The 18,915-nt window shown below is 43.6% G+C and overlaps 1 protein-coding gene across 5 annotated transcripts in view; it reads left to right on the top strand.

Moving 5' to 3' along the window:
• The window catches only part of LRCH1 (leucine rich repeats and calponin homology domain containing 1), a 424,219-nt gene that overhangs the window by 373,293 nt on the left and 32,011 nt on the right, over window positions 1-18,915 (top strand). For all 5 annotated transcript variants that reach the window (XR_003856942.1, XR_003856943.1, XR_003856944.1 and 2 more), the window contains one exon: window positions 2,071-2,148. Coding sequence is in view for 2 of the 5 variants with exons in the window: in XM_029602883.1 (XP_029458743.1) it covers window positions 2,071-2,148 (78 nt within the window). In the remaining 3 variants the exon portion in view is untranslated. The remainder of the gene's footprint in view (window positions 1-2,070; window positions 2,149-18,915) is intronic.

The following is an 18,915-nucleotide window of genomic DNA, read 5'->3' as shown; positions in this document are numbered from 1 at the left end:
AGGGAAAAAATATTAAAAAAATTTTTTATTGTGAACAAAAGTTTTATGAATTACATTAAAAACAAAAAATACAAAATAAAATAAATACAAAAATATATATATATAATTTTTAGTGCACTCATGTAATAAAAATTCTTGTATATAGTGTAATTTAATGACACAGTGTATTAACCCCATAGATCTTTTATATATATATCTCAGAACACAAAACATAATCGAAATGGAGAAAGATAACAAAAAAATATATATATGCTAATACAATGGACTGAAAAAAGTCAGAAAAAATAAATAAAATAAATAAATAAGTATGAAAAAAATATAAAATGTAGATTGAAAGAAAAATGAAAACGAGGGAAAATGAAAAGAAAAAAGGAGAAAAAAGGAAGAAAGAAAAGAAAGAAAAAGAAATAGATCCAGCTTATATTAAAAAGATGCTTGGTGAATTACTATAATCCAAAAAAACTCTTCATTAAAATAGCCAGAGTACCGGAGTGAAAAACGGGGGACTAAATAAAAATGAAACTAACAAATCAAAAAGTGAACTAATCTATACTATCAATGGGTATGACGTGAAAGCACCTTCCAAACACGTATTAACCAACAGCATTCGTCTCCTCTCAATAGAAAGTCACAAATACCATCACAGACAGGGGCGCTATTTAAAAATGATTTAAGCGCCTTTTGAATGTATCAATTACACTGTGTGAGTTATCTGTTCAATAGTACATGTCTGTATTCTACCTATATGGTGCTACTCTTACCTGTGAAGTATGGTGTTCATAATTAAAGGAAACAATAGGTGTACGTCGTGGTGTGGTGACATGAATAGTGAATATACATGAAGATTAGATCATCACAAAAACTATACAATTAAACAAATAATTTCTAAGTAGAATACCTTACTTCAACAGATTATATTAACGGTATCTCCTAACCAAGTATACCAGAGTGCAATAATAAACAGAAGAGACTGGTTCTAATGACTTCGTACTTTATTTAAAAAATGCAGTGCTCCGTGCTACAGGTGTTTAAAAATGAATAAGAGCTGACTTACATATCATGTGTACACCAACACGGTACGTCTCCTCTTAGTAAAATGTACAGAATACTAACGCTGATGGTGACGCCATTTAAAAGCGAATTTGGCGCCAAAATCATGTAAATCACAATAGAGTGTGACAATGACGTCATTGTCACACTCTATGCTATTAAACATTTTTTATGTTTGTTTGTAGCCCCTGAGGCAGCCACCATAGATGGCGAAACTCAGCCAGAGTCGGGCACTTGCACTTTATTTTTACGTCTCCTTCATTAAAGTTTGAAAAAGACGCTCTTGTGGCATCCTTCTGTTTGTTACTTTCCTACGGTTTCACTGGATCGCCTACTCTGCTGTTTTTTGGGTCCTATTATGATTTCCCTGTCATTTAAAATCACCAGCACATGAACTTACTTGCTGGTTGACATCATCTGATGCTCTCTCTTTAAGTACCGACTTCAAAGGAAGTTACATTTGGTGGCAGCATATAACTGGCCCTTTTCATACTGGATCAGATTTGTCGAATTCTATTCCTTTGGATCTTTGCCAAGAGACAGATTTGTCTCTTGTCATTTCTCTTGTCATTTCTTGTCATTTCTCTTGTCATTCTCTTGTCATTTCTTTTTAATAAGCATTTGAAGAAAGTCAATTGATGGGTTAGTGGAGCGAGTATAGGACTGATTGGAGCTTTTATAAGCTGGGGCAAATAAGGAGAGTATGTTCATATGAATTTATGGTATTTCCCCTTCTGGGTTTTATTATGTTTTATGTTGGATCATGTTATGGTTATATATTGATGGCTATGTTTAATGTGTTTTATCTATTTTATCTTTACCTTTTCTAATCCACTTTGAGCTCATTGTTGGATTGGCGAATAAGAAATGCCTTTAAAGTATATACATTATTTTATTCCTGTGCTGTTATTTTTCCATTAAAAAGCTAAAACACTAGAATTCTGTTGTAGAAAGTCTGTAGGCTACATTATTTAGATGGTGTTGACCAGCTTTGACATACTTTTCTTTTATGTATTTCAGCCTAAACTTAGCATGGCCAAATGCAGGAGGAACGTGGAAAACTTTCTAGACGCATGTAGAAAAATGGGTGTGCCAGAGGTAATTCTTTTTAACTTGGTCCATAAAATCTAGCTAATTGAACATTTATATTTTCATATATTTTGAAGATAGAGGAAAGCTACTATGTGCAATAGTTCTTATTTAGCTTTCAGGTAGATAGCATTTTAAGATCAACTGAGGTGGTTACTACAGAACATTACCACAGCAATGAAAAACTTGATGGGGTAAACCAAGGAGGCATATGTTGCAAGAGTGTTTTATGTTTGATAAGAGACACATATCTAGTCCAATAACAATTTAGTGCTTTAAGTACGTTACACTCTTGCATATTTTGTTCTGAAGTCTCCTGAGCTAGAGATACGAGTAAAACTTCAGAGCTGAGGGGCTTTCATTCCCTTACTTGTGATGCATGTTGAGTTTTTTTTTGTGTCTAGCAGAAATGGGACGTGCTAGCTTTCATTTAATTTGCTGATGTAAATGCCAACATGCCACTGAATGTCGCAAGTCACCATAAACATGGTTTTTGCTTTGTCACATGTAAAAGCTTACTGCTAAACAATGATTGTGCTCCTTTGCCATAAGGAAAGCAATTCATATTTGCCTACAAGGCAAGGTACCCGATATTAAATAGAAAGATTCAAGAAAGAAGTTGTAGATTAGTTTTTTGAATTTGATGCACTGTTCGTGTTTAACGATGGTAGTTAGTTAATCCTTGTAATTCAATCATTCAAGTATTTTTCACCTTTTTTTTAAAAGGACTTTTTTAAACTTCCTAAAATAAAACAAAATTCTCTCATCATTATCATTATCATCATCGTCATCACTTTATTTATATTCTGCCTTACCTCTGATCAGATTCCAAAGCAGAAAAAAGTAACTAAATACAAAGCTAAAGATTACAATAAACATACAATTGAAAACAATTATACAAAAATAGCATAACTACTCATACCTCTCTCCCTCATTGTTTCTTTTTTATGTTGAGTTGGTCTTGAAGAAAAAACCTACAGAAGCAGTTCAGCCTGAACTATATAGCAGTTCCCAGACAGTAGATCTGTGTTCTGTAGTGTGATTGCCAGCACTCCTAGCATTTGGCTGTCTTTGGAGGCTTGGTCCCTGTTTGTAATTCTTTTTGGCTACTTGTGGAAGAGAATCATTTCTCTTGTATTGTAAGCCTTTTTACACCAAATTACAAAAATGGCGCTGGGAACATTTTCTAGAATGAGCTAGCTAGGTACATCTATAGTAGCCTTGACTGCATTATTTTTGGAATAGTATCATGTGCGTGATTTAAGCACATTCCTTCTGTCACCTATTCATTACCCTGGTTTTCTTAGCCTGCCATTTCTGCTGCTCACTCTTCAAACGCGTGTGTTCTTTACAAGTGTACAGCTATTTAAACAACACCGGATACCTTTCCTTACCACAGCAAGGTGAGAGAAACCTGTAAACTGTAGATAAGGTGGTCAGAGAGCTCCACGTCGTCAGGGAGAGGCTTAAATCAGTTTTAATTTTCTCCGTTTCCTCTATGGACTTGTGGTCCTACTTGCCCCAAGAGAAACTGGAATGACAGGTCCATAGAGGCAATGGGATAAAATCCAGGACTAGCCTGAACATATTTTTTTTGATGATTTAATAGAAGATTAATGTTCGGAGAGAATAAACAGAATATGAGCAAAACGAAAGAGGAATAAATAAAAGAATAATAGAAGACGACAATTTTCCATTTCCCGATGTTGCACTGCGGCATGGGCTCCATCCCGCTAATGAACTCCAGCACAATTAGAACAGAGCAGCGGGCTCTTTCAGGGCCATGTTTAAGTTGTGGGATAAAGGCCTGAAACACTTTTTGCACAAGTTTTTGCCTTGTGGAAAATATAAGCCTTAAGCAAAAGTTGCTGTACAGCAAAAATTGCACAAGCAAAACATGTGAAGCTCTCTTTCAAGATTTTTGCACAACTTTCTAACGCATATTAATTTTACAAAAGATTTTTGTCGCATGGTCCAGAAATATAAAATAGGGCTTTTGTTTGCAATTTTGTTAGAACAAATATTTAAATGAGGTGGATGGCTGATGCAGTGAGCCGAATTTAAATTTTGAACTGGATTTTATTTTTTTTTGAAGTTTGGAAAATGTGGTGCAATTTGACAACTCATTTTGCAAATCAAAGGACTTGTGCCTTTATTGTGTTATGTTTTCACCCTGAGAGCAGCTCAGAAGAAGGAAGACTGATACAGGCAAGTCCTTTATCAGCTTTTACTACTAAACAGGTTTTAAATCAGAGCCACTGTGGTCATACAAAATGCCAACAAACTGATTTAAAGCAACTCAAACATTACTGTGTATGTTAAAGTGTCAGTGCCAATGGTAGGCACAGGGAGAGTCATTTTCAAAGGGACTTCTGCGAATAAAACTTTAATTTGCTTGCAGAATTGGCTGTTTTGAAAACTGCCAGGCAGATAAGTGCGTGTAAAATGGCAGGCATGCACCCTAATGGCCTGATTTTAAAAGGCCGGTGTGTGTTGAAACCGGGAGATATGTGCGGGGCCAGGCTCCAGGCACATCGCACACATTTTGAAAGGGCCACAGCCACATGTGTATATCCCAGTATGCGCCAAAGGCTGGCTTGGAAAAAAGGGGCGGGCTGGGAGCAGGTCTGGGTGGGATGTGGGCAGGCCAGGACAGTGCCAGCCAGCTCGCGCAACCTACTACTGCTCTGGAGAGCAGGTTTGTAAAGAAACAAAGAAAAACGTTAGAGGGGTTTTAGGGGTCGGAGAGGATAGGGGAAAAGAGAGGCAGGTTACCTAGGGGGGTTAGGAAGCTCCCTCCCAGTCCACTCCTATATTGGAGCGGACTGGGAAGGAACTGGGGAAAGGCACTATTGCGTTGCCGCTTGCTTCATATGTGCGCGCCAATATAAAATCGAGCACGCATGTGCGCGCAGGTAGCAGCTTCTCTAACAAGTGAGTGTCAGCACGCGCATGTTATAAAATCAGCATGTCCGTGTGCGCACACCAGGAACCGCACACACATGGACACCCGCATGGTTCTCTTAAAATTGACCTTTATGTACGCCCAATTCTAAGTACATTGGGGAGAGGCACATTCCAGAGGTGAAGTCTTGGGAGGATTGGCATTTATGCACCCTCCTTTTCTATTTCAAAATGCAGACGCGTAAATTACACCCCAAAAAAACTTTCCCTGCCCAAAGCAGTAGGTGTAACTTTGCACAGGTAGTTATTATGGGATAATTTTCAAACCGAATGCATGCAACCGCAAATTCGTGTGCGCTGTGATAAAATGCCCCTCTAAGAAGGTGATTTTCAAAGTCATTTATGCAGGGAAAAAGAGATTTGTCCATGCAAGTCGGTCATCAGAGAATTGCCCTCCACCCAACAGTGCATGTAGTTTTACCTGCACTGAAGGGGGCAATTTTTAAAAAACTCGTTTTCTTCAGGTGAACACATGCAAAGCATTTTGGAACACTCCCTCTTCATTTTCTTTGAAATACAATTAATTAGTTTAGATACACACATACAACCGCCTTTTAAATAGCAGCCATAATAAGAAAATATAAGATCTCATAGGAAACTATTTATTTCACTGACCTTAAGCCAAACCTCTTTATAACAAAAAATCTACAAAATGGCACTTCCCTGTGGTTTTGCTGGTAGATTTGCCAAAGGCATGCGTTTCTTTATTTTTATATTTACATTGCATTTTTTTCTGTGTTGTTAAGATTCTTTTGCTCAAAACTTAAATTTCCCTCAAGGGTAAAAATCATTTCTCCTTGTACCAGTTCCTGTTCTTCTCCTATCAGGTCTGTGTGAGTGTAATTGCCAGCACTTAGATCCGTATTTAATGGATTAGCACTCCCTACAGCAGGTTTTTTTTCCTCTTCCTTTGTTGATAATTTTGCCTGAGGTTGTGGTATTGGATCCTCCTATTGAGGACTTGGAGTAGGAACAGAGAGATTTTGTTTCCTGTGTTATCTCTGATTTCAAATCAAGATTTTTTTCTTGAAGTATATTTGTTAAAATTATAAACAATAAATTTAAAAAAAAATCATTTCTCCCCCAGCTATTGATAGTTTTGCAGTTTCTTTTGGATGATCTTTGAATTTGGAAGAGGACTGGCCTAGTGACTCGAGCAATGGGCTAGGAACCAGGAATGAAATCCCATGTCTCCCATTGAAACTTTGTGTGGCCTTTGGCAGATTCCTTTGCCTCCATTGTTTCAGGCACCCACTTATATTGTAAGCTCTTCAGGACAGTGTCTTAACATACCCGAGTACTTAGCACTATTGTACAGTCCTGCAACCACCCAGGAGCAATATAAAAATGCTAAGGGCCGGATTTTAAAAGCCCTGCGCGCGTAAATGTGCACCCCCTTGCGCGCGCTGACCCCGGATTTTATAAGATACGCGTGGCTACACGCATATCTTATATAATCCAGCGTACTTCTGTTCGCGCCTGGTGCGCGAACAAAAGTACGCGCTCGCGTAAATTTATAAAATCTACCCGTATGTATTATTATTTGTTTACAACCAAAGCACAACCAGCCAAACTGTAGACTGCGTCCTTCCTTTTAATGGGTAAATCACATTACTATTTGAGTGTCGTGGTTAATGAGTTTGAGGGTCTGCAAGCGCATGCAACAGCAGTCTAGAAGAAAACAGAAATTTGAATATAGTTCCTCTGTTCCTTGCAAGGCAGTTATTCCAAACAAATTAATGGTTTGCTCATCATTTTCAATACTAGGGACACATGTCTGTCAAGACTGATTTTGTAGTAACCCCCCACTGTGCCAAAATGTAAAGATTTTAAGAAGTTACTAAGCTATAACCTTAAAGGCTGATGTATTAAAGTGTATCAGACTTCCCACGTATATAAGTAAATGCCACACACTATTTTTTTGGGATTGCCATGCAAATGACCCTGGTAGAAAAACTACACATATAATTGTGAGACTTCAGTTAGTGTACATTATATTAAACAGGTGTTGAAGGGTTCATATTCATGTGAACTACATTTCATATCTAACTCTTTTCCCTCCTCTTCCAACCTTACTTTACTTACTAGAATTGTTATTCTATGTTTTTACTTTAACGTTCACAATGTTATAATAACATCTCAAAATTTCCTTGAATATATTTGTTCACTATGTAAACCGTTATGATGGCTTCACCGAATAACGGTATATAAAACTCTTCAAATAAATAAATAAATAAATAAATGTGCTAGTCTGTGAGTTCAAAAATGGTCAAGTAGGTGGACCAGGCTCTAGAGGTATCTCTCAGTGATCCTTCCTACTGGACAGGGAAACCCTTTCCCCTCTATACCTTGAATGAAGTTCCCCATATTGGATGTTGCTGCCTCTTCAGACGTCACAATTCACAGGCATCTTCCACCTGAGGTGGAACCAAACCCAATCAACACTTTGGATCTGTGGTTCCAATAATGCCAAATTTATTAAATATGAAACAGGGGTTTTCAGGTAGTTTCTCAGACTTCCACAGCAAGAATTAAAATAAACAGCCAGTCGCAAAATAAAAATACTTCAGCAGCACAACAAACTCTTCAGCATAGGGAATTTGGTTCGACTAAAGCTAGCACAGTTTATCAGTAAAAAATACATCACTTACTCCACATCAGAAGTCAGGACAAGTGATGAGACCTCTAAGGCAAGCTGTTCTCTTAGGTGTGATCCCTATGATTGCCTCTATGGGCTTTTCCCAAAAGAAGGCAGGCCATATGTAAGAGCAGAGTACAAGATATACTACTCCTTCCATGGATAAAGGTATCTCCATGGGTTTCTACACCAGGAAAAAAAACATGACAATCAGGCAAAAATCTGAGCAAATGAAGAGACGAGAATTGCACTGCCTCACTGCAGGTTTCTTCTTTTATAGCACTAGAACTCATACTATGACATCATCCAGCCTTAAAGGTATAACTACCATTTTTCACTATTTACCACTTAAATCAATGCAGCACATTACCTAGGTAGGATTTTAAACATAAATTAGATAGAGGTTAAGGGGTTAGAGAGGACCAGAAATGGGATCTAGGCCACACATGAAAGAGGTGTAGTTAAAGTTTTTGCAAAATCATGTTTGCAAAGCTATTTTCACACAAAGTTTAACTATGCACTTATAGGTAACAAGCTATTTTGCATAATTTTGCATCTTAACCACTCATTATCTTTGAATTAACATAAAATTTGGCAAGAGTAAAACTATGTGCACTAAGGGCCTCATTTTCTAAGGCTATCGCACGCTTGCGCTACCAGCGCAGGTGTGCGATAGCTAGAAATCGTAGCGTACGCCTGCGAAGGGGACTTCGGGGTGGAGTCGGCCCTGGAAGAGGAGAAGTCGGGGCGTCACCGGGGCCGACTCCATGAATACGACGCAGACAGCGAAAAGGTAAGGAGCCTTTTCACTGCCTATTTCGCGCCGAATAACTACACCTTTTATGGTGTAGTTATTCGGCGCGACGCCAGCAGCGATTGCACCACGGAGGTGCGATCGCTGCCAGCTAACGCAGGACCACCCCCCGCTTCGTCCCCCGCCCAACGTTATCGCCGGGATTCACTAAGCCTTGCGGCATTCAGTATTTGGCCTTTTAGTGCATGAAATAGCCTTGGTGAATTTTTGCTTCTGTTCTTGTGATATAGGATTTGACTGTATACTATATGTGCGTGACAAAAGCTGTGACTCGTGCTTCTTTAGCAGTTTGCTATTATACTAGCATAAGTGCCTGTCTAAAATGTCAGGAAGAAAAATCCATTTAAACAACACATGAATAAATGAATGAAACTGAATGTTTTACCAAGTTGGCAAACCACTTTCATCAGTCCGCAGCTCTGTTCCTCATTGAACATTGAATCCATTGCCTGCTGTTTCAGCCTGTCTTCTACTGTCTCTGCAGAATTATTGCCTTTCTATTTCATCCCTTCTACAATGTTCTATTTGCTGATTTGTTTCATTTTCTCCTAGACTTTCCAGGCCCTCTGCACTCAATCGTCCTCTGTTCTCTGCTTCATCTTGGTGGCAAATTGGAAGAAATTGATTTTAACTGTATTTCAGATTCAGTTAAGGAAGAATCTGGGGTTAGATAAAGAGAATAGACCCTAATTAAAATGCAGTCAGTAAATGTCCCAAAGAGTCAGTGCAAATATCGGTTTTGGAGCATGATAGAGTGACCAGTATACAAATGGAACAAATTATTTAGCTAGGTGCGCACTAGTAGCAGAGAGTTCTATAATGGCCCCTACACTATGGAACTCACTGCCACAGGAACTGAGGACATTAGAATACTAAAAGGCATTCAAGGGCTTGCTAAAGGCTTTTCTACTTAGGAAAGCATTTCTTAGAAGGGCAGACTGCTGGGCCAAATAACTGAGAAACATGTGTTTTATTAGGAGTAATTGAATCTTTTTATGTATGTGGAAATATTGTATATGTTTTTCTGTGAGCCACTTCGAGCCAAGGCATTAGCGGCAGATAAATGTAAATAAATGTGCATAGCATAAATGTAATTTATAGTTTGTAATTATATTGCTGGTGAATACATTAATCTAGCTATTTATTTACTACACTTAGGGCCAGATCTTAAAATCTTCGCCCGATTTTATAACATGCGCGTGCGCTACCGCACGCGCATGTTATAAAATCGGGGCTCGGCGCGCGCAAGGGGGTGCACACATTTATTTATTTATTTCCTTTTATATATCAACATTCGTGGGTACATCATGCCGGTTTACAATATAACTGAAGGAGGAAATTACAAAAAACTAGGGTGGGGGGAGAGGGAGCAGATAGGAAGAGAGAAGGGGCGAGAGAAGAGAGGGGAAAAAACATGTGCAACTTGCGTGCGCCGAGCCCAAGGGGAGCCCCGATGGCTTTCCCTGTTCCCTCCAAGGCCGCTCCGAAATCGGAGCGGCCTTGGAGGGAACTTTTTTTCCGGCCCCCCCACCTTCCCCTCCCTTCCCCTATCTAATCCACCCCCCAGCCCTAAGTAAATCCCCTCCTACCTTTGTTGAAAAATTTACTTGTGCGCCGGCGGGCTGCCGGCGCGCCATGCCCCGGCGGGCTGCCGGCGCGCCATGCCCCGGCACAGGCTGCTGTGCCGGAGCACTCAACCTTGCCCCAGGACTGCCGCCATGCCCCTGGTCATGCCCATGAACTGCCCCTTTTTGCAAGCCCCGGGACATACGTGCGTCCCGGCGCTTGTGTGCACCACCGAACCTATGCAAAATAGGCTCGGCGCGCACAGGGGCAGATTTTCTCGGGTTACGCGCGTAGCCTTTGAAAATCTGCCCCTAAACACCTAAGAATATTAGATTGATTAAGAGAAAGCAAAGGCAATGAACATGGGATTTCTTTTGCTTGCTCAGAAGTGCATGCTACTTTGACAATTAATGTTAAGTTTTCAAATGCTTGATCATAACAGACCTGCAAATGTCTGCCTCCTTGCATTTCTCAAATTTCACCAGCTGAAGCATGGCCACAACTTTTCAGTCTCTTTTCTCATGCTCTGGAGATCTTTTTCCATGCTCTTGGCTTCATTTCCTGCACGCAACAACATTCTCAAGTAGCCTGTTACCATATATTACCCCTTTTGTCAGTTTAAATGGAGGAGAGCATATTCTGTCTCTGCTATGCATTTCCTATGCGCAACTTAAACAGATAGGTAAACTCAGTCTTTACTCGCAGAAAGAGGAGGCCGCTTTTTATTAATAGGCAAAATAAATAAAGTCTTGCTGTGCATAAACTGGGGATAACAGCAACCACAGCAATCTGGGCCACAGAAATAAAGATAAGTAAAATGAAGATTGTTCTGCAGGGATATCCAGATTAGCTGCTGAATTACACAGACCGGAGAGGACAGAGCAGACCTGAGCTAACTGAAAACATGAGGAAAAACACTCAGGTTTCTCTGCTTCCAAGTCAGAAGTTAATCCTTCAGAGCCAGCTGCACTGAATACAGCAGAAGCCGTGAATGCACAGGCTGACCACTAATTAGCAGTATAACAGTAAACATGAAATTATACAGAATAAAAGCATGAACAATGGCATCAGTGATAGAATCAGAAAAGCTGCTGAGGAAGCAGGACGCTGTGAAAGTAGTACAAGAGTGAATAAATGAAAACAAACACCTGTGTGGACGAGGCAGAGGGGGTTTCCCTAAATATAAAAGGCTCCTGTCCTAGGGATTTACGATGTGGTGTGTCTGTATTTATGTTCTACTGCCTGAAAGTGGTAGCAGTCTGCTACTAAATATCAAGATAATTTTTTAAACCAATGAACAACATGAAATATCAATGGTCTTGTTAGGGAGCACTAGGAGAGCGGTCCCATTTCCAAGGGGATTGTGTGCCCTTGGACCACGGCACAACCCCAGAGAGCTTCAAGGCGGTACCAAGGCTGGCGAGACGTGTCCGAGCATGGGAGAAGACTGTAGACCAGGCCCCTGCTGACTGCACAGCCTTGGTGAGGCCAACCACGCAAGGTTGGTCTCTGAGTGGTCCTCCGCCACTCCAAGCCCTTTCAAACCAGCCGCTGGGTAATGGCAAAGGCGGCAGGCCGGGCAGGAGATAAGGGTGGATGAAGACTTTGAAACATGAAGACTCAGACAAGGAACTTGGAAGGACTCAGGTGAGACTTGGAACTTGGAAGGCTTTGGAACAAGGATTCAGGATTCAGAGGAAAGCACTGGGTGAGAACTGCAATGCAGTGCACCCTACACAGCCACCCATGGCTGCTCATGGACCACGCTGAGCGTGAGGCAGACTCCAGGAGTAAAAGTGGAACTTGAGATTGAAACATGTCGAAGATTCAGTAGAGGCCTGCACCAGTGCGCGCCCTACACAGCCACCCATGGTCATGGATGGAAGCAGACACAAAAGAATCCGAGAGCTGGAACGAGATTCAGGACAAGAGACCAAGACAGAATTTGGCTTCAGGCAAGGATGACCCTCAGGAGACTTGTGCTGCAGATGAGAAGAAGGCCTTTACCACGAAGCACCCTACATGCCCACCCACAGGGCTGGTCACAGACCACGACAGTGGCATGCCAGGAAAGATGGACGAGGAACCAGGGATTCAGGACATCAAGGCTGGATCATGGACATCAGGACTGGATCACGGAACACCAGGGACATCAGGACTAGATCACAGAACATCAGGACTGGAACACGGAACATCAGGACATCAGCAGAGACCAGGAATGAAACAACGAGGGATCCCATGAAGAACAAGGAATGCCAAGCCGGAGTGAAGATGAGAATTCCTAGGGAGGACTAACCCCTTGCGAAGGCAAGGACAGAGTAGAAGCAGGGCCCTTAAATAGGGCTAAAGATCAGAAGATGCCCAGGGAGGAGTCCAGGTGAGGCCCGGGGCATATCCGGCCGCAGGCCCTTTAAATGAGGAGAAACGATGTGGCCCTGCCCCTTAGGGGAAGCAGGAACAGGAAGCAGGACCTTGGACAGCGGCCATGCTGCCGCTGAGAAGCAGGAACGAAGCAGGAGGAAGCTGGGCCTCAGGGCAGGCCCCGAAGCTGGAGGCTCCGGCTGCGGGAGGGCTCGTAACAGGTCTTTTAGCATCTCTGACATTTCTTTCTTCTGGAGGAAAGGAGGGGAGGCTAAGCGTTCCCATTGGACATCTGATGTGCTCTGTGCTTCACGCCAGGTTCACGTCAACATTATTCTATCAATAGATTATTGCTGCCAGTGCCATCGCAATCCATTGACATTGCAGTGCACTACATTAGAATGGCAGACCCACCCCCAAGGGCTCCAGGGACCCAGGACTGTTTGGGTTGGTGCACTTTCACAGGCGCTGGCACAAAAGGGAATGATACATTGCTGCAAGTGTTTGCAGTGATGCACATGATGCTGTGGCAACTCACAGCATTAGAGAAGCTTGGCACGTTGGACCATGTTAGGTTTTCTTTCCAGTTGCTTACTTTCTGAGTTAACCATTCATCTTTTCTATGCATAGGACTACATGTTAGCACACTGCATACCTTGAATCTCAACTAAATTGAAAGCTAGGCTAGCTAGGCAAAGTAGATCTACTTAGGTGGCAAAAAGATCGGTTTGAGGGCAGAATGCAGTATGAGCATAGGGGACAATGTTCAAACTGTTCCTGCATAGATGCAAAATCCACCAGTTTTCAAAGGGAAAATCCAAGCGTATTGAAAATGGCCCTGGAAAAAGTACCCGCAGAGATATGCACCTGTTTGTTTTTTTTCCTGTGAGTACTTTTTCCTGTAAAAATAATGCAGATTTGAAAATGTGATCTACACGAGTTCTATCCTCTGACCTAAACGTGCCCCCAGGAAAACCCACTTTTTACCTGGCTGAAAGTTTGCCTGTTTTGGATTCTATTACTCAGTCTCCCAAACCTTATCGCATGGAGAGTTGCAGTGAAGGTAGATCCCTATCCCAGAGGGTTTATCATCCAAGTTTTGTTCCCCTGAGGCAATGGAAGTGTTGGTGAAGTGGACCCTTGGACCGAGAGGGAGTTGGCACTACCTGCAGGGAGGAGCCCCGCAGGTCCCCACCGTCAGCAGGCGGAACTAACTGTAGCAGAGGCCCAACTGGAGCTTCGCCAATACCATCCCAAGTTCCCCTTAGGTTGAGCCCTTGGGTGCTGGTGCTGGCTGGTCTTAGGAAGGGCCTCTGTGAAGAGTGGCAGTTAAGGCTATAGATGCAAGCAGTAGTTCAGGTGAGTGGTCAGGGCAGGCAGAAGACAGTAGCGTCCATTCCAGAGGCAGCAGACGAACCAGGAGTCCAAGATCACAGATGGAAATGGAAGACCCAGAGAGGATGCTGAAGAGACCAGGAGACCACACAGGATCACGGCCATGGAAAGACGAAACTAGGAAGCCAAACAGGAACACCAGCTGGAACGCAGGAACACGGAGTGGCAAGTAGCACTACCAGGGGTAGTCGACCTAATGCCAAGGCACTGGAGGAGCATCTGAGGCAGCCTTATATAGGATCCAGAGGATAATATCATCAGTGAGCACCGCCTGGCCATTCTTGCCACTGGCCCTTTAAATGTAGGGGAACACCCGTGCGCACAACTAGGGAAGCGGAAGAGAGGGCCCCGAGGTTCCAGCGGCATCCTGCTGCACAGGAGATAGGCCCGATGAATGGCGCGGTGCAGCCCCCTGCCGCGTTCAGAAGATGATGCCCACAGAACCGAGGAGGCACGGCATCGGGAAGCCATGCGGACGGTGCCAGCCGGCAGGTAAGGGAGGTGGGCTGTGGGACAGGCCTGTAGTCCTCCGAAAGCAACAGGAAGGCCAAATGACGAGCTCTAGGAGCACCTGTGGGAGAAACAGGATATGAACCCTGCCTTCCATGGTTCTCAACCCACTTCTCTAACCACTAGGCTACTCTTCGCATATGGTTTTGACTGGGTAAGGCCTGGGCAATTTCAGACAGCCAAGAATAAGGGTCATTGATAGAAATACTGGTATATAGACATGCATAGCTGCTTTTTTCAAAATACGTTATTGACACCATCTTCACTGAGATTTGCTGCTACTCATTCATAGCATAGATTAAAATGTATGGTAACCATGTTTTATTTTGTTTTGTTTCTTTGCTTTCTGCACACTTTAAACATGATGAACTACATGTAAAGAAGGTATTGAAATGTCACTGCTTATAGAGAGTGGAGGAGGAGGAGGAGCAACCTAACAGTTGAAACAGCAGGCTGTGAACCAGGGAAGCCAGGGTCCAAATCCTGCTGCTGCTCCTTGTGACCTTGGGCAAATCACATTCCCCTCCATTGCCTCAGGTACAGACTTAGGGCCTGATATAAGAACATAAGAACATGCCATACTGGGTCAGACCAAGGGTCCATCAAGCCCAGCATCCTGTTTCCAACAGTGGCCAATCCAGGCCATAAGAACCTGGCAAGTACCCAAAAACTAAGTCTATTCCATGTTACCATTGCTAGTAATAGTGGTGGTTATTATCTAAGTCAACTTAATTAATAGCAGGTAATGGACTTCTCCTCCAAGAACTTATCCAATCCTTTTTTAAACACAGCTATACTAACTGCACTATCCACATCCTCTGGCAACAAATTCCAGAGTTTAATTGTGCATTGAGTGAAGAAGAACTTTCTCCGATTAGTTTTAAATGTGTCACAAGCTAACTTCATGGAGTGCCCCCGAGTCTTTCTATTATCTGAAAGACTAAATAACCAATTCACATCTACCCATTCTAGACCTCTCATGATCTTAAAGACCTCTATTATATCCACCCTCAGCCATCTCCTCTCCAAGCTGAAAAGTCCTAACTTCTTTAGTCTTTCCTCATAGGGGAGCTGTTCCATTTCCCTTCTCATTTTGGTCACCTTTCTCTGTACCTTCTCCATCGCAATTTATATTTGAAGGCTTTTCCCCCATTCTGTCTATGGGGGAATAAAGCTTAGACGGTAACTTTTAAAAAGGCGAGCAGGCACACATATGTGCACATTCATCAACCCTCCCCCTTCCTTACGAGGCCTTTTGATAACATATGCGCGTATATGCGCACTTTATAAAATAGCCTAACTGCACATGCATGAGCATGCAATTTTTAATTGGATGGATGCCTATGTGTGCAAATGCTGCTTCTACCGCGTAAGTGGGGGAATTTTGAAAGCCACACGCTCCGACGCCATTAGCTGTTTTCCCAGTTCATTCCCATTTTGCCAAACCCCCCCTAGTTTAATAGACTCCCTTCTCCCCGTTAGACCCAACCCATAAAACCCCACTGATCTGTCTAGATCTTTTCGTTTTTCAACTTGCACGTTCTCCATAGCAGAAGTAAAGTTAGATGGCAGGGGACCCTGGCACGCGCTTGTGTGCATAAGTATTTCTACGCGTTAATTTCAAGTTGAAATTCAGGAATCCCCATGCCCCATCCACACCCCGCCCCTTTTTTGAAACTTTTCATTTGTGCACATAGGGGTAGATTTTAAAAGCCCTGCGGCAAAGCCCCGGGACACGCGTAAGTTCCGGGGCTTCATAAAAGGGGCGGGAGGGGCGTGTCTGGGGGTGTGTGTCTGGGGGCGTGTCCTGGGTCAGGGGGCGGTCCGAGGCAGGTCCGGGGGTGTGGCGATGGTTCGGGGGCGGGCCGGGACGGCGGTTCTGAGTCCCCTGGCACCGCGGCCTGTGCCAGGGGATGGTGAGGCGGCATGCGCAAGTTACGCCTGCATCAAGCAGGCGTAACTTGTACAACAAAGGTGGGGGGGGATTTAAGTAAGGCTAGGTGGTGGGTTAGATAGGGGAAGGGAGGGGAAGGTGGGGGGACGCGGAAGGAAAGTTCCCTCCGAGGCCACTCCGATTTCGGAGCGGCCTCGCAGGGAACGAAGGCAGGTTGCGTGGCTTGGCGCGCGCAGGCTGCCGATTTTGCGCAGCCTTGCGCGCGCCGACTCCAGATTTTATAAGATACGCGCGGCGTACTTTTGTTTGCGCCGGTTGCGCGAACAAAAGTATGCGCACGCGTACTTTTTTAAGATCTACCCCATAGTGAAAGATATGCGCATACATGGGCAGCTTTTAAAATCTTCCCGGTGTTCGCCGGCCCAACTTGTGCACATATCTCCCGGTTTTGACACGCACTGGGCTTTTAAACTTCACCTTTTAGTAAATAAGGCCCTCTGGGTACCTGGATGTAATCTGCTTTGAAGTGGCTGACCAGTTACAATAAGTGGAATATAAACTAAATAAGTGAATGCTTCTTGCTGCTGTTGTGTGCTATTAAGACCGTCACTGATGAGGTACTCCAAAATGAGTGCGGTAAGGTGAGCATTGCCAACAAGTCAGGTCTGTGTGGAGTGATGATCTTAAACAGTAAGTCATATTGATAACAGCATCCATTTTCTTAGGCACCTATAAATTTTATGTTTTTCTGTCTTCTGTAATAAATGGTGTTATTTTAATTTTTTTTTTTTAATTGTGTAGAGAGATTTCCCCACAGCCTGCAGTGAAACATCCCAACCTCTGCTGTGTTCCTGCATGCACACTGACAATGGACAGAAAATACAGGCAGAGAGGGTGACTGACTGGATATTTCTCCGCCCCCCACTGAATATACCGTATTTTTCGCTCCATAAGACGCACCTGACCATAAGACGCACCTAGGATTCAGAGGGGGAAAATTAAAAAAAAAAAAAATTGTGCTAAACCGGCTCTGCGTCTGGGCGTCTTATGGAGCAAATTAGGGGAGTGCATAGTTTTTTTTTTTCTCCCCATTTTGTTTTCGGGTCTGGGGAGGGCCATTTCGGTCCACTCCCCAGATCAGAAAATTTTTCTTTCTGTGGGAACCCCCAAAACCCCCCCCCCATCCCTTTAAATTAACAACCTCCACCCCCCTGACCCCCCAAGACCTGCCGAATTAATTTCCTGCAACCCCCCACCCTCCTGACCCCCCCAAGACCTGCCGAATTAATTTCCTGCAACCCCCCACCCTCCTGACCCCCCCCAAGACCTGCCAAACGTCCCTGGTGGTCCAGCGGGGGTCCAGGAGCGGTCCGGGAACGATCTCCTGGGCGTGAGCCGTCGGCTGCCAGTAAACAAAATGGCGCCGACGGCCCTATGCCCTCACTATGTCACTGAGACCGACCGCTGCTATTGGTCGGTCTCAGTGACATAGTGAGGGCATAGGGCCGTCGGCGCCATTTTGTTTACTGGCAGCCGACGGCCCTATGCCCTCACTATGTCACTGAGACCGACCGCTGCTATTGGTCGGTCTCAGTGACATAGTGAGGGCATAGGGCCGTCGGCGCCATTTTGTTTACTGGCAGCCGACGGCCCTATGCCCTCACTATGTCACTGAGACCGATCGCTGCTATTGGTCGGTCTCAGTGACATAGTGAGGGCATAGGGCCGTCGGCTGCCAGTAAACAAAATGGCGCCGACGGCCCTATGCCCTCACTATGTCACTGAGACCGACCAATAGCAGCGGTCGGTCTCAGTGACATAGTGAGGGCATAGGGCCGTCGGCGCCATTTTGTTTACTGGCAGCCGACGGCTCACGCCCAGGAGATCGTTCCCGGACCGCTCCTGGACCCCCGCTGGACCACCAGGGACGTTTGGCAGGTCTTGGGGGGGTCAGGAGGGTGGGGGGTTGCAGGAAATTAATTCGGCAGGTCTTGGGGGAGTCGGGGGGGGGGTGTTTGTTAGATTTTTGTTTGGTTTTTTTTTTATATTCGCTCCATAAGACGCACATCCATTTTCCCCCCACCTTTGGGGGAAAAAAAGTGCGTCTTATGGAGCGAAAAATACGGTATATAGGAAATAGATTTTACAGTGAACCTCAACTGAATTTTTTTCTTTCGGAGGGGTTAACCAGCAATGTTATCCCTCAATAAAATATACAATATCCCCCTAATTTTATGTTTGCTTCTTACTTATAGCAGTAGGTTTAAAATGATAACATACCAGCAATCATCTCAACATGAGAAAATGCAGTATGGCATGCTGTCTCCTCAAGTTAATCATGGCCTCAGAGGAATAAACCTAGATATGGCAGCTCAGTTCTAGAGTGATTATTTCATATCCTTTTGCTAAGATCAGTCCTGAGTTGTGAGCAGGGGATGGTCCCTTCTTATCCCTTTGATGAGCATGAGAACCTCCACCTGTAAGAAAGAGTATTAACGTTGTGCCATCCAACCCTATTGAGGACATGATAACGTTATGGCCATAGCCAAAGTAGGAGAATTAAACCTGTAGAAAAAAAAAAAAAGCTGACATTCCAAAACCTGCTGAACATAAGGAATGGTATTCAAATTAAAG

Source organism: Rhinatrema bivittatum, chromosome 5 (genome assembly GCF_901001135.1).
Source record: "Rhinatrema bivittatum chromosome 5, aRhiBiv1.1, whole genome shotgun sequence".
NCBI classification, from domain to species: domain Eukaryota; kingdom Metazoa; phylum Chordata; class Amphibia; order Gymnophiona; family Rhinatrematidae; genus Rhinatrema; species Rhinatrema bivittatum.
This window is presented reverse-complemented; position numbering and strand designations above follow the sequence as displayed.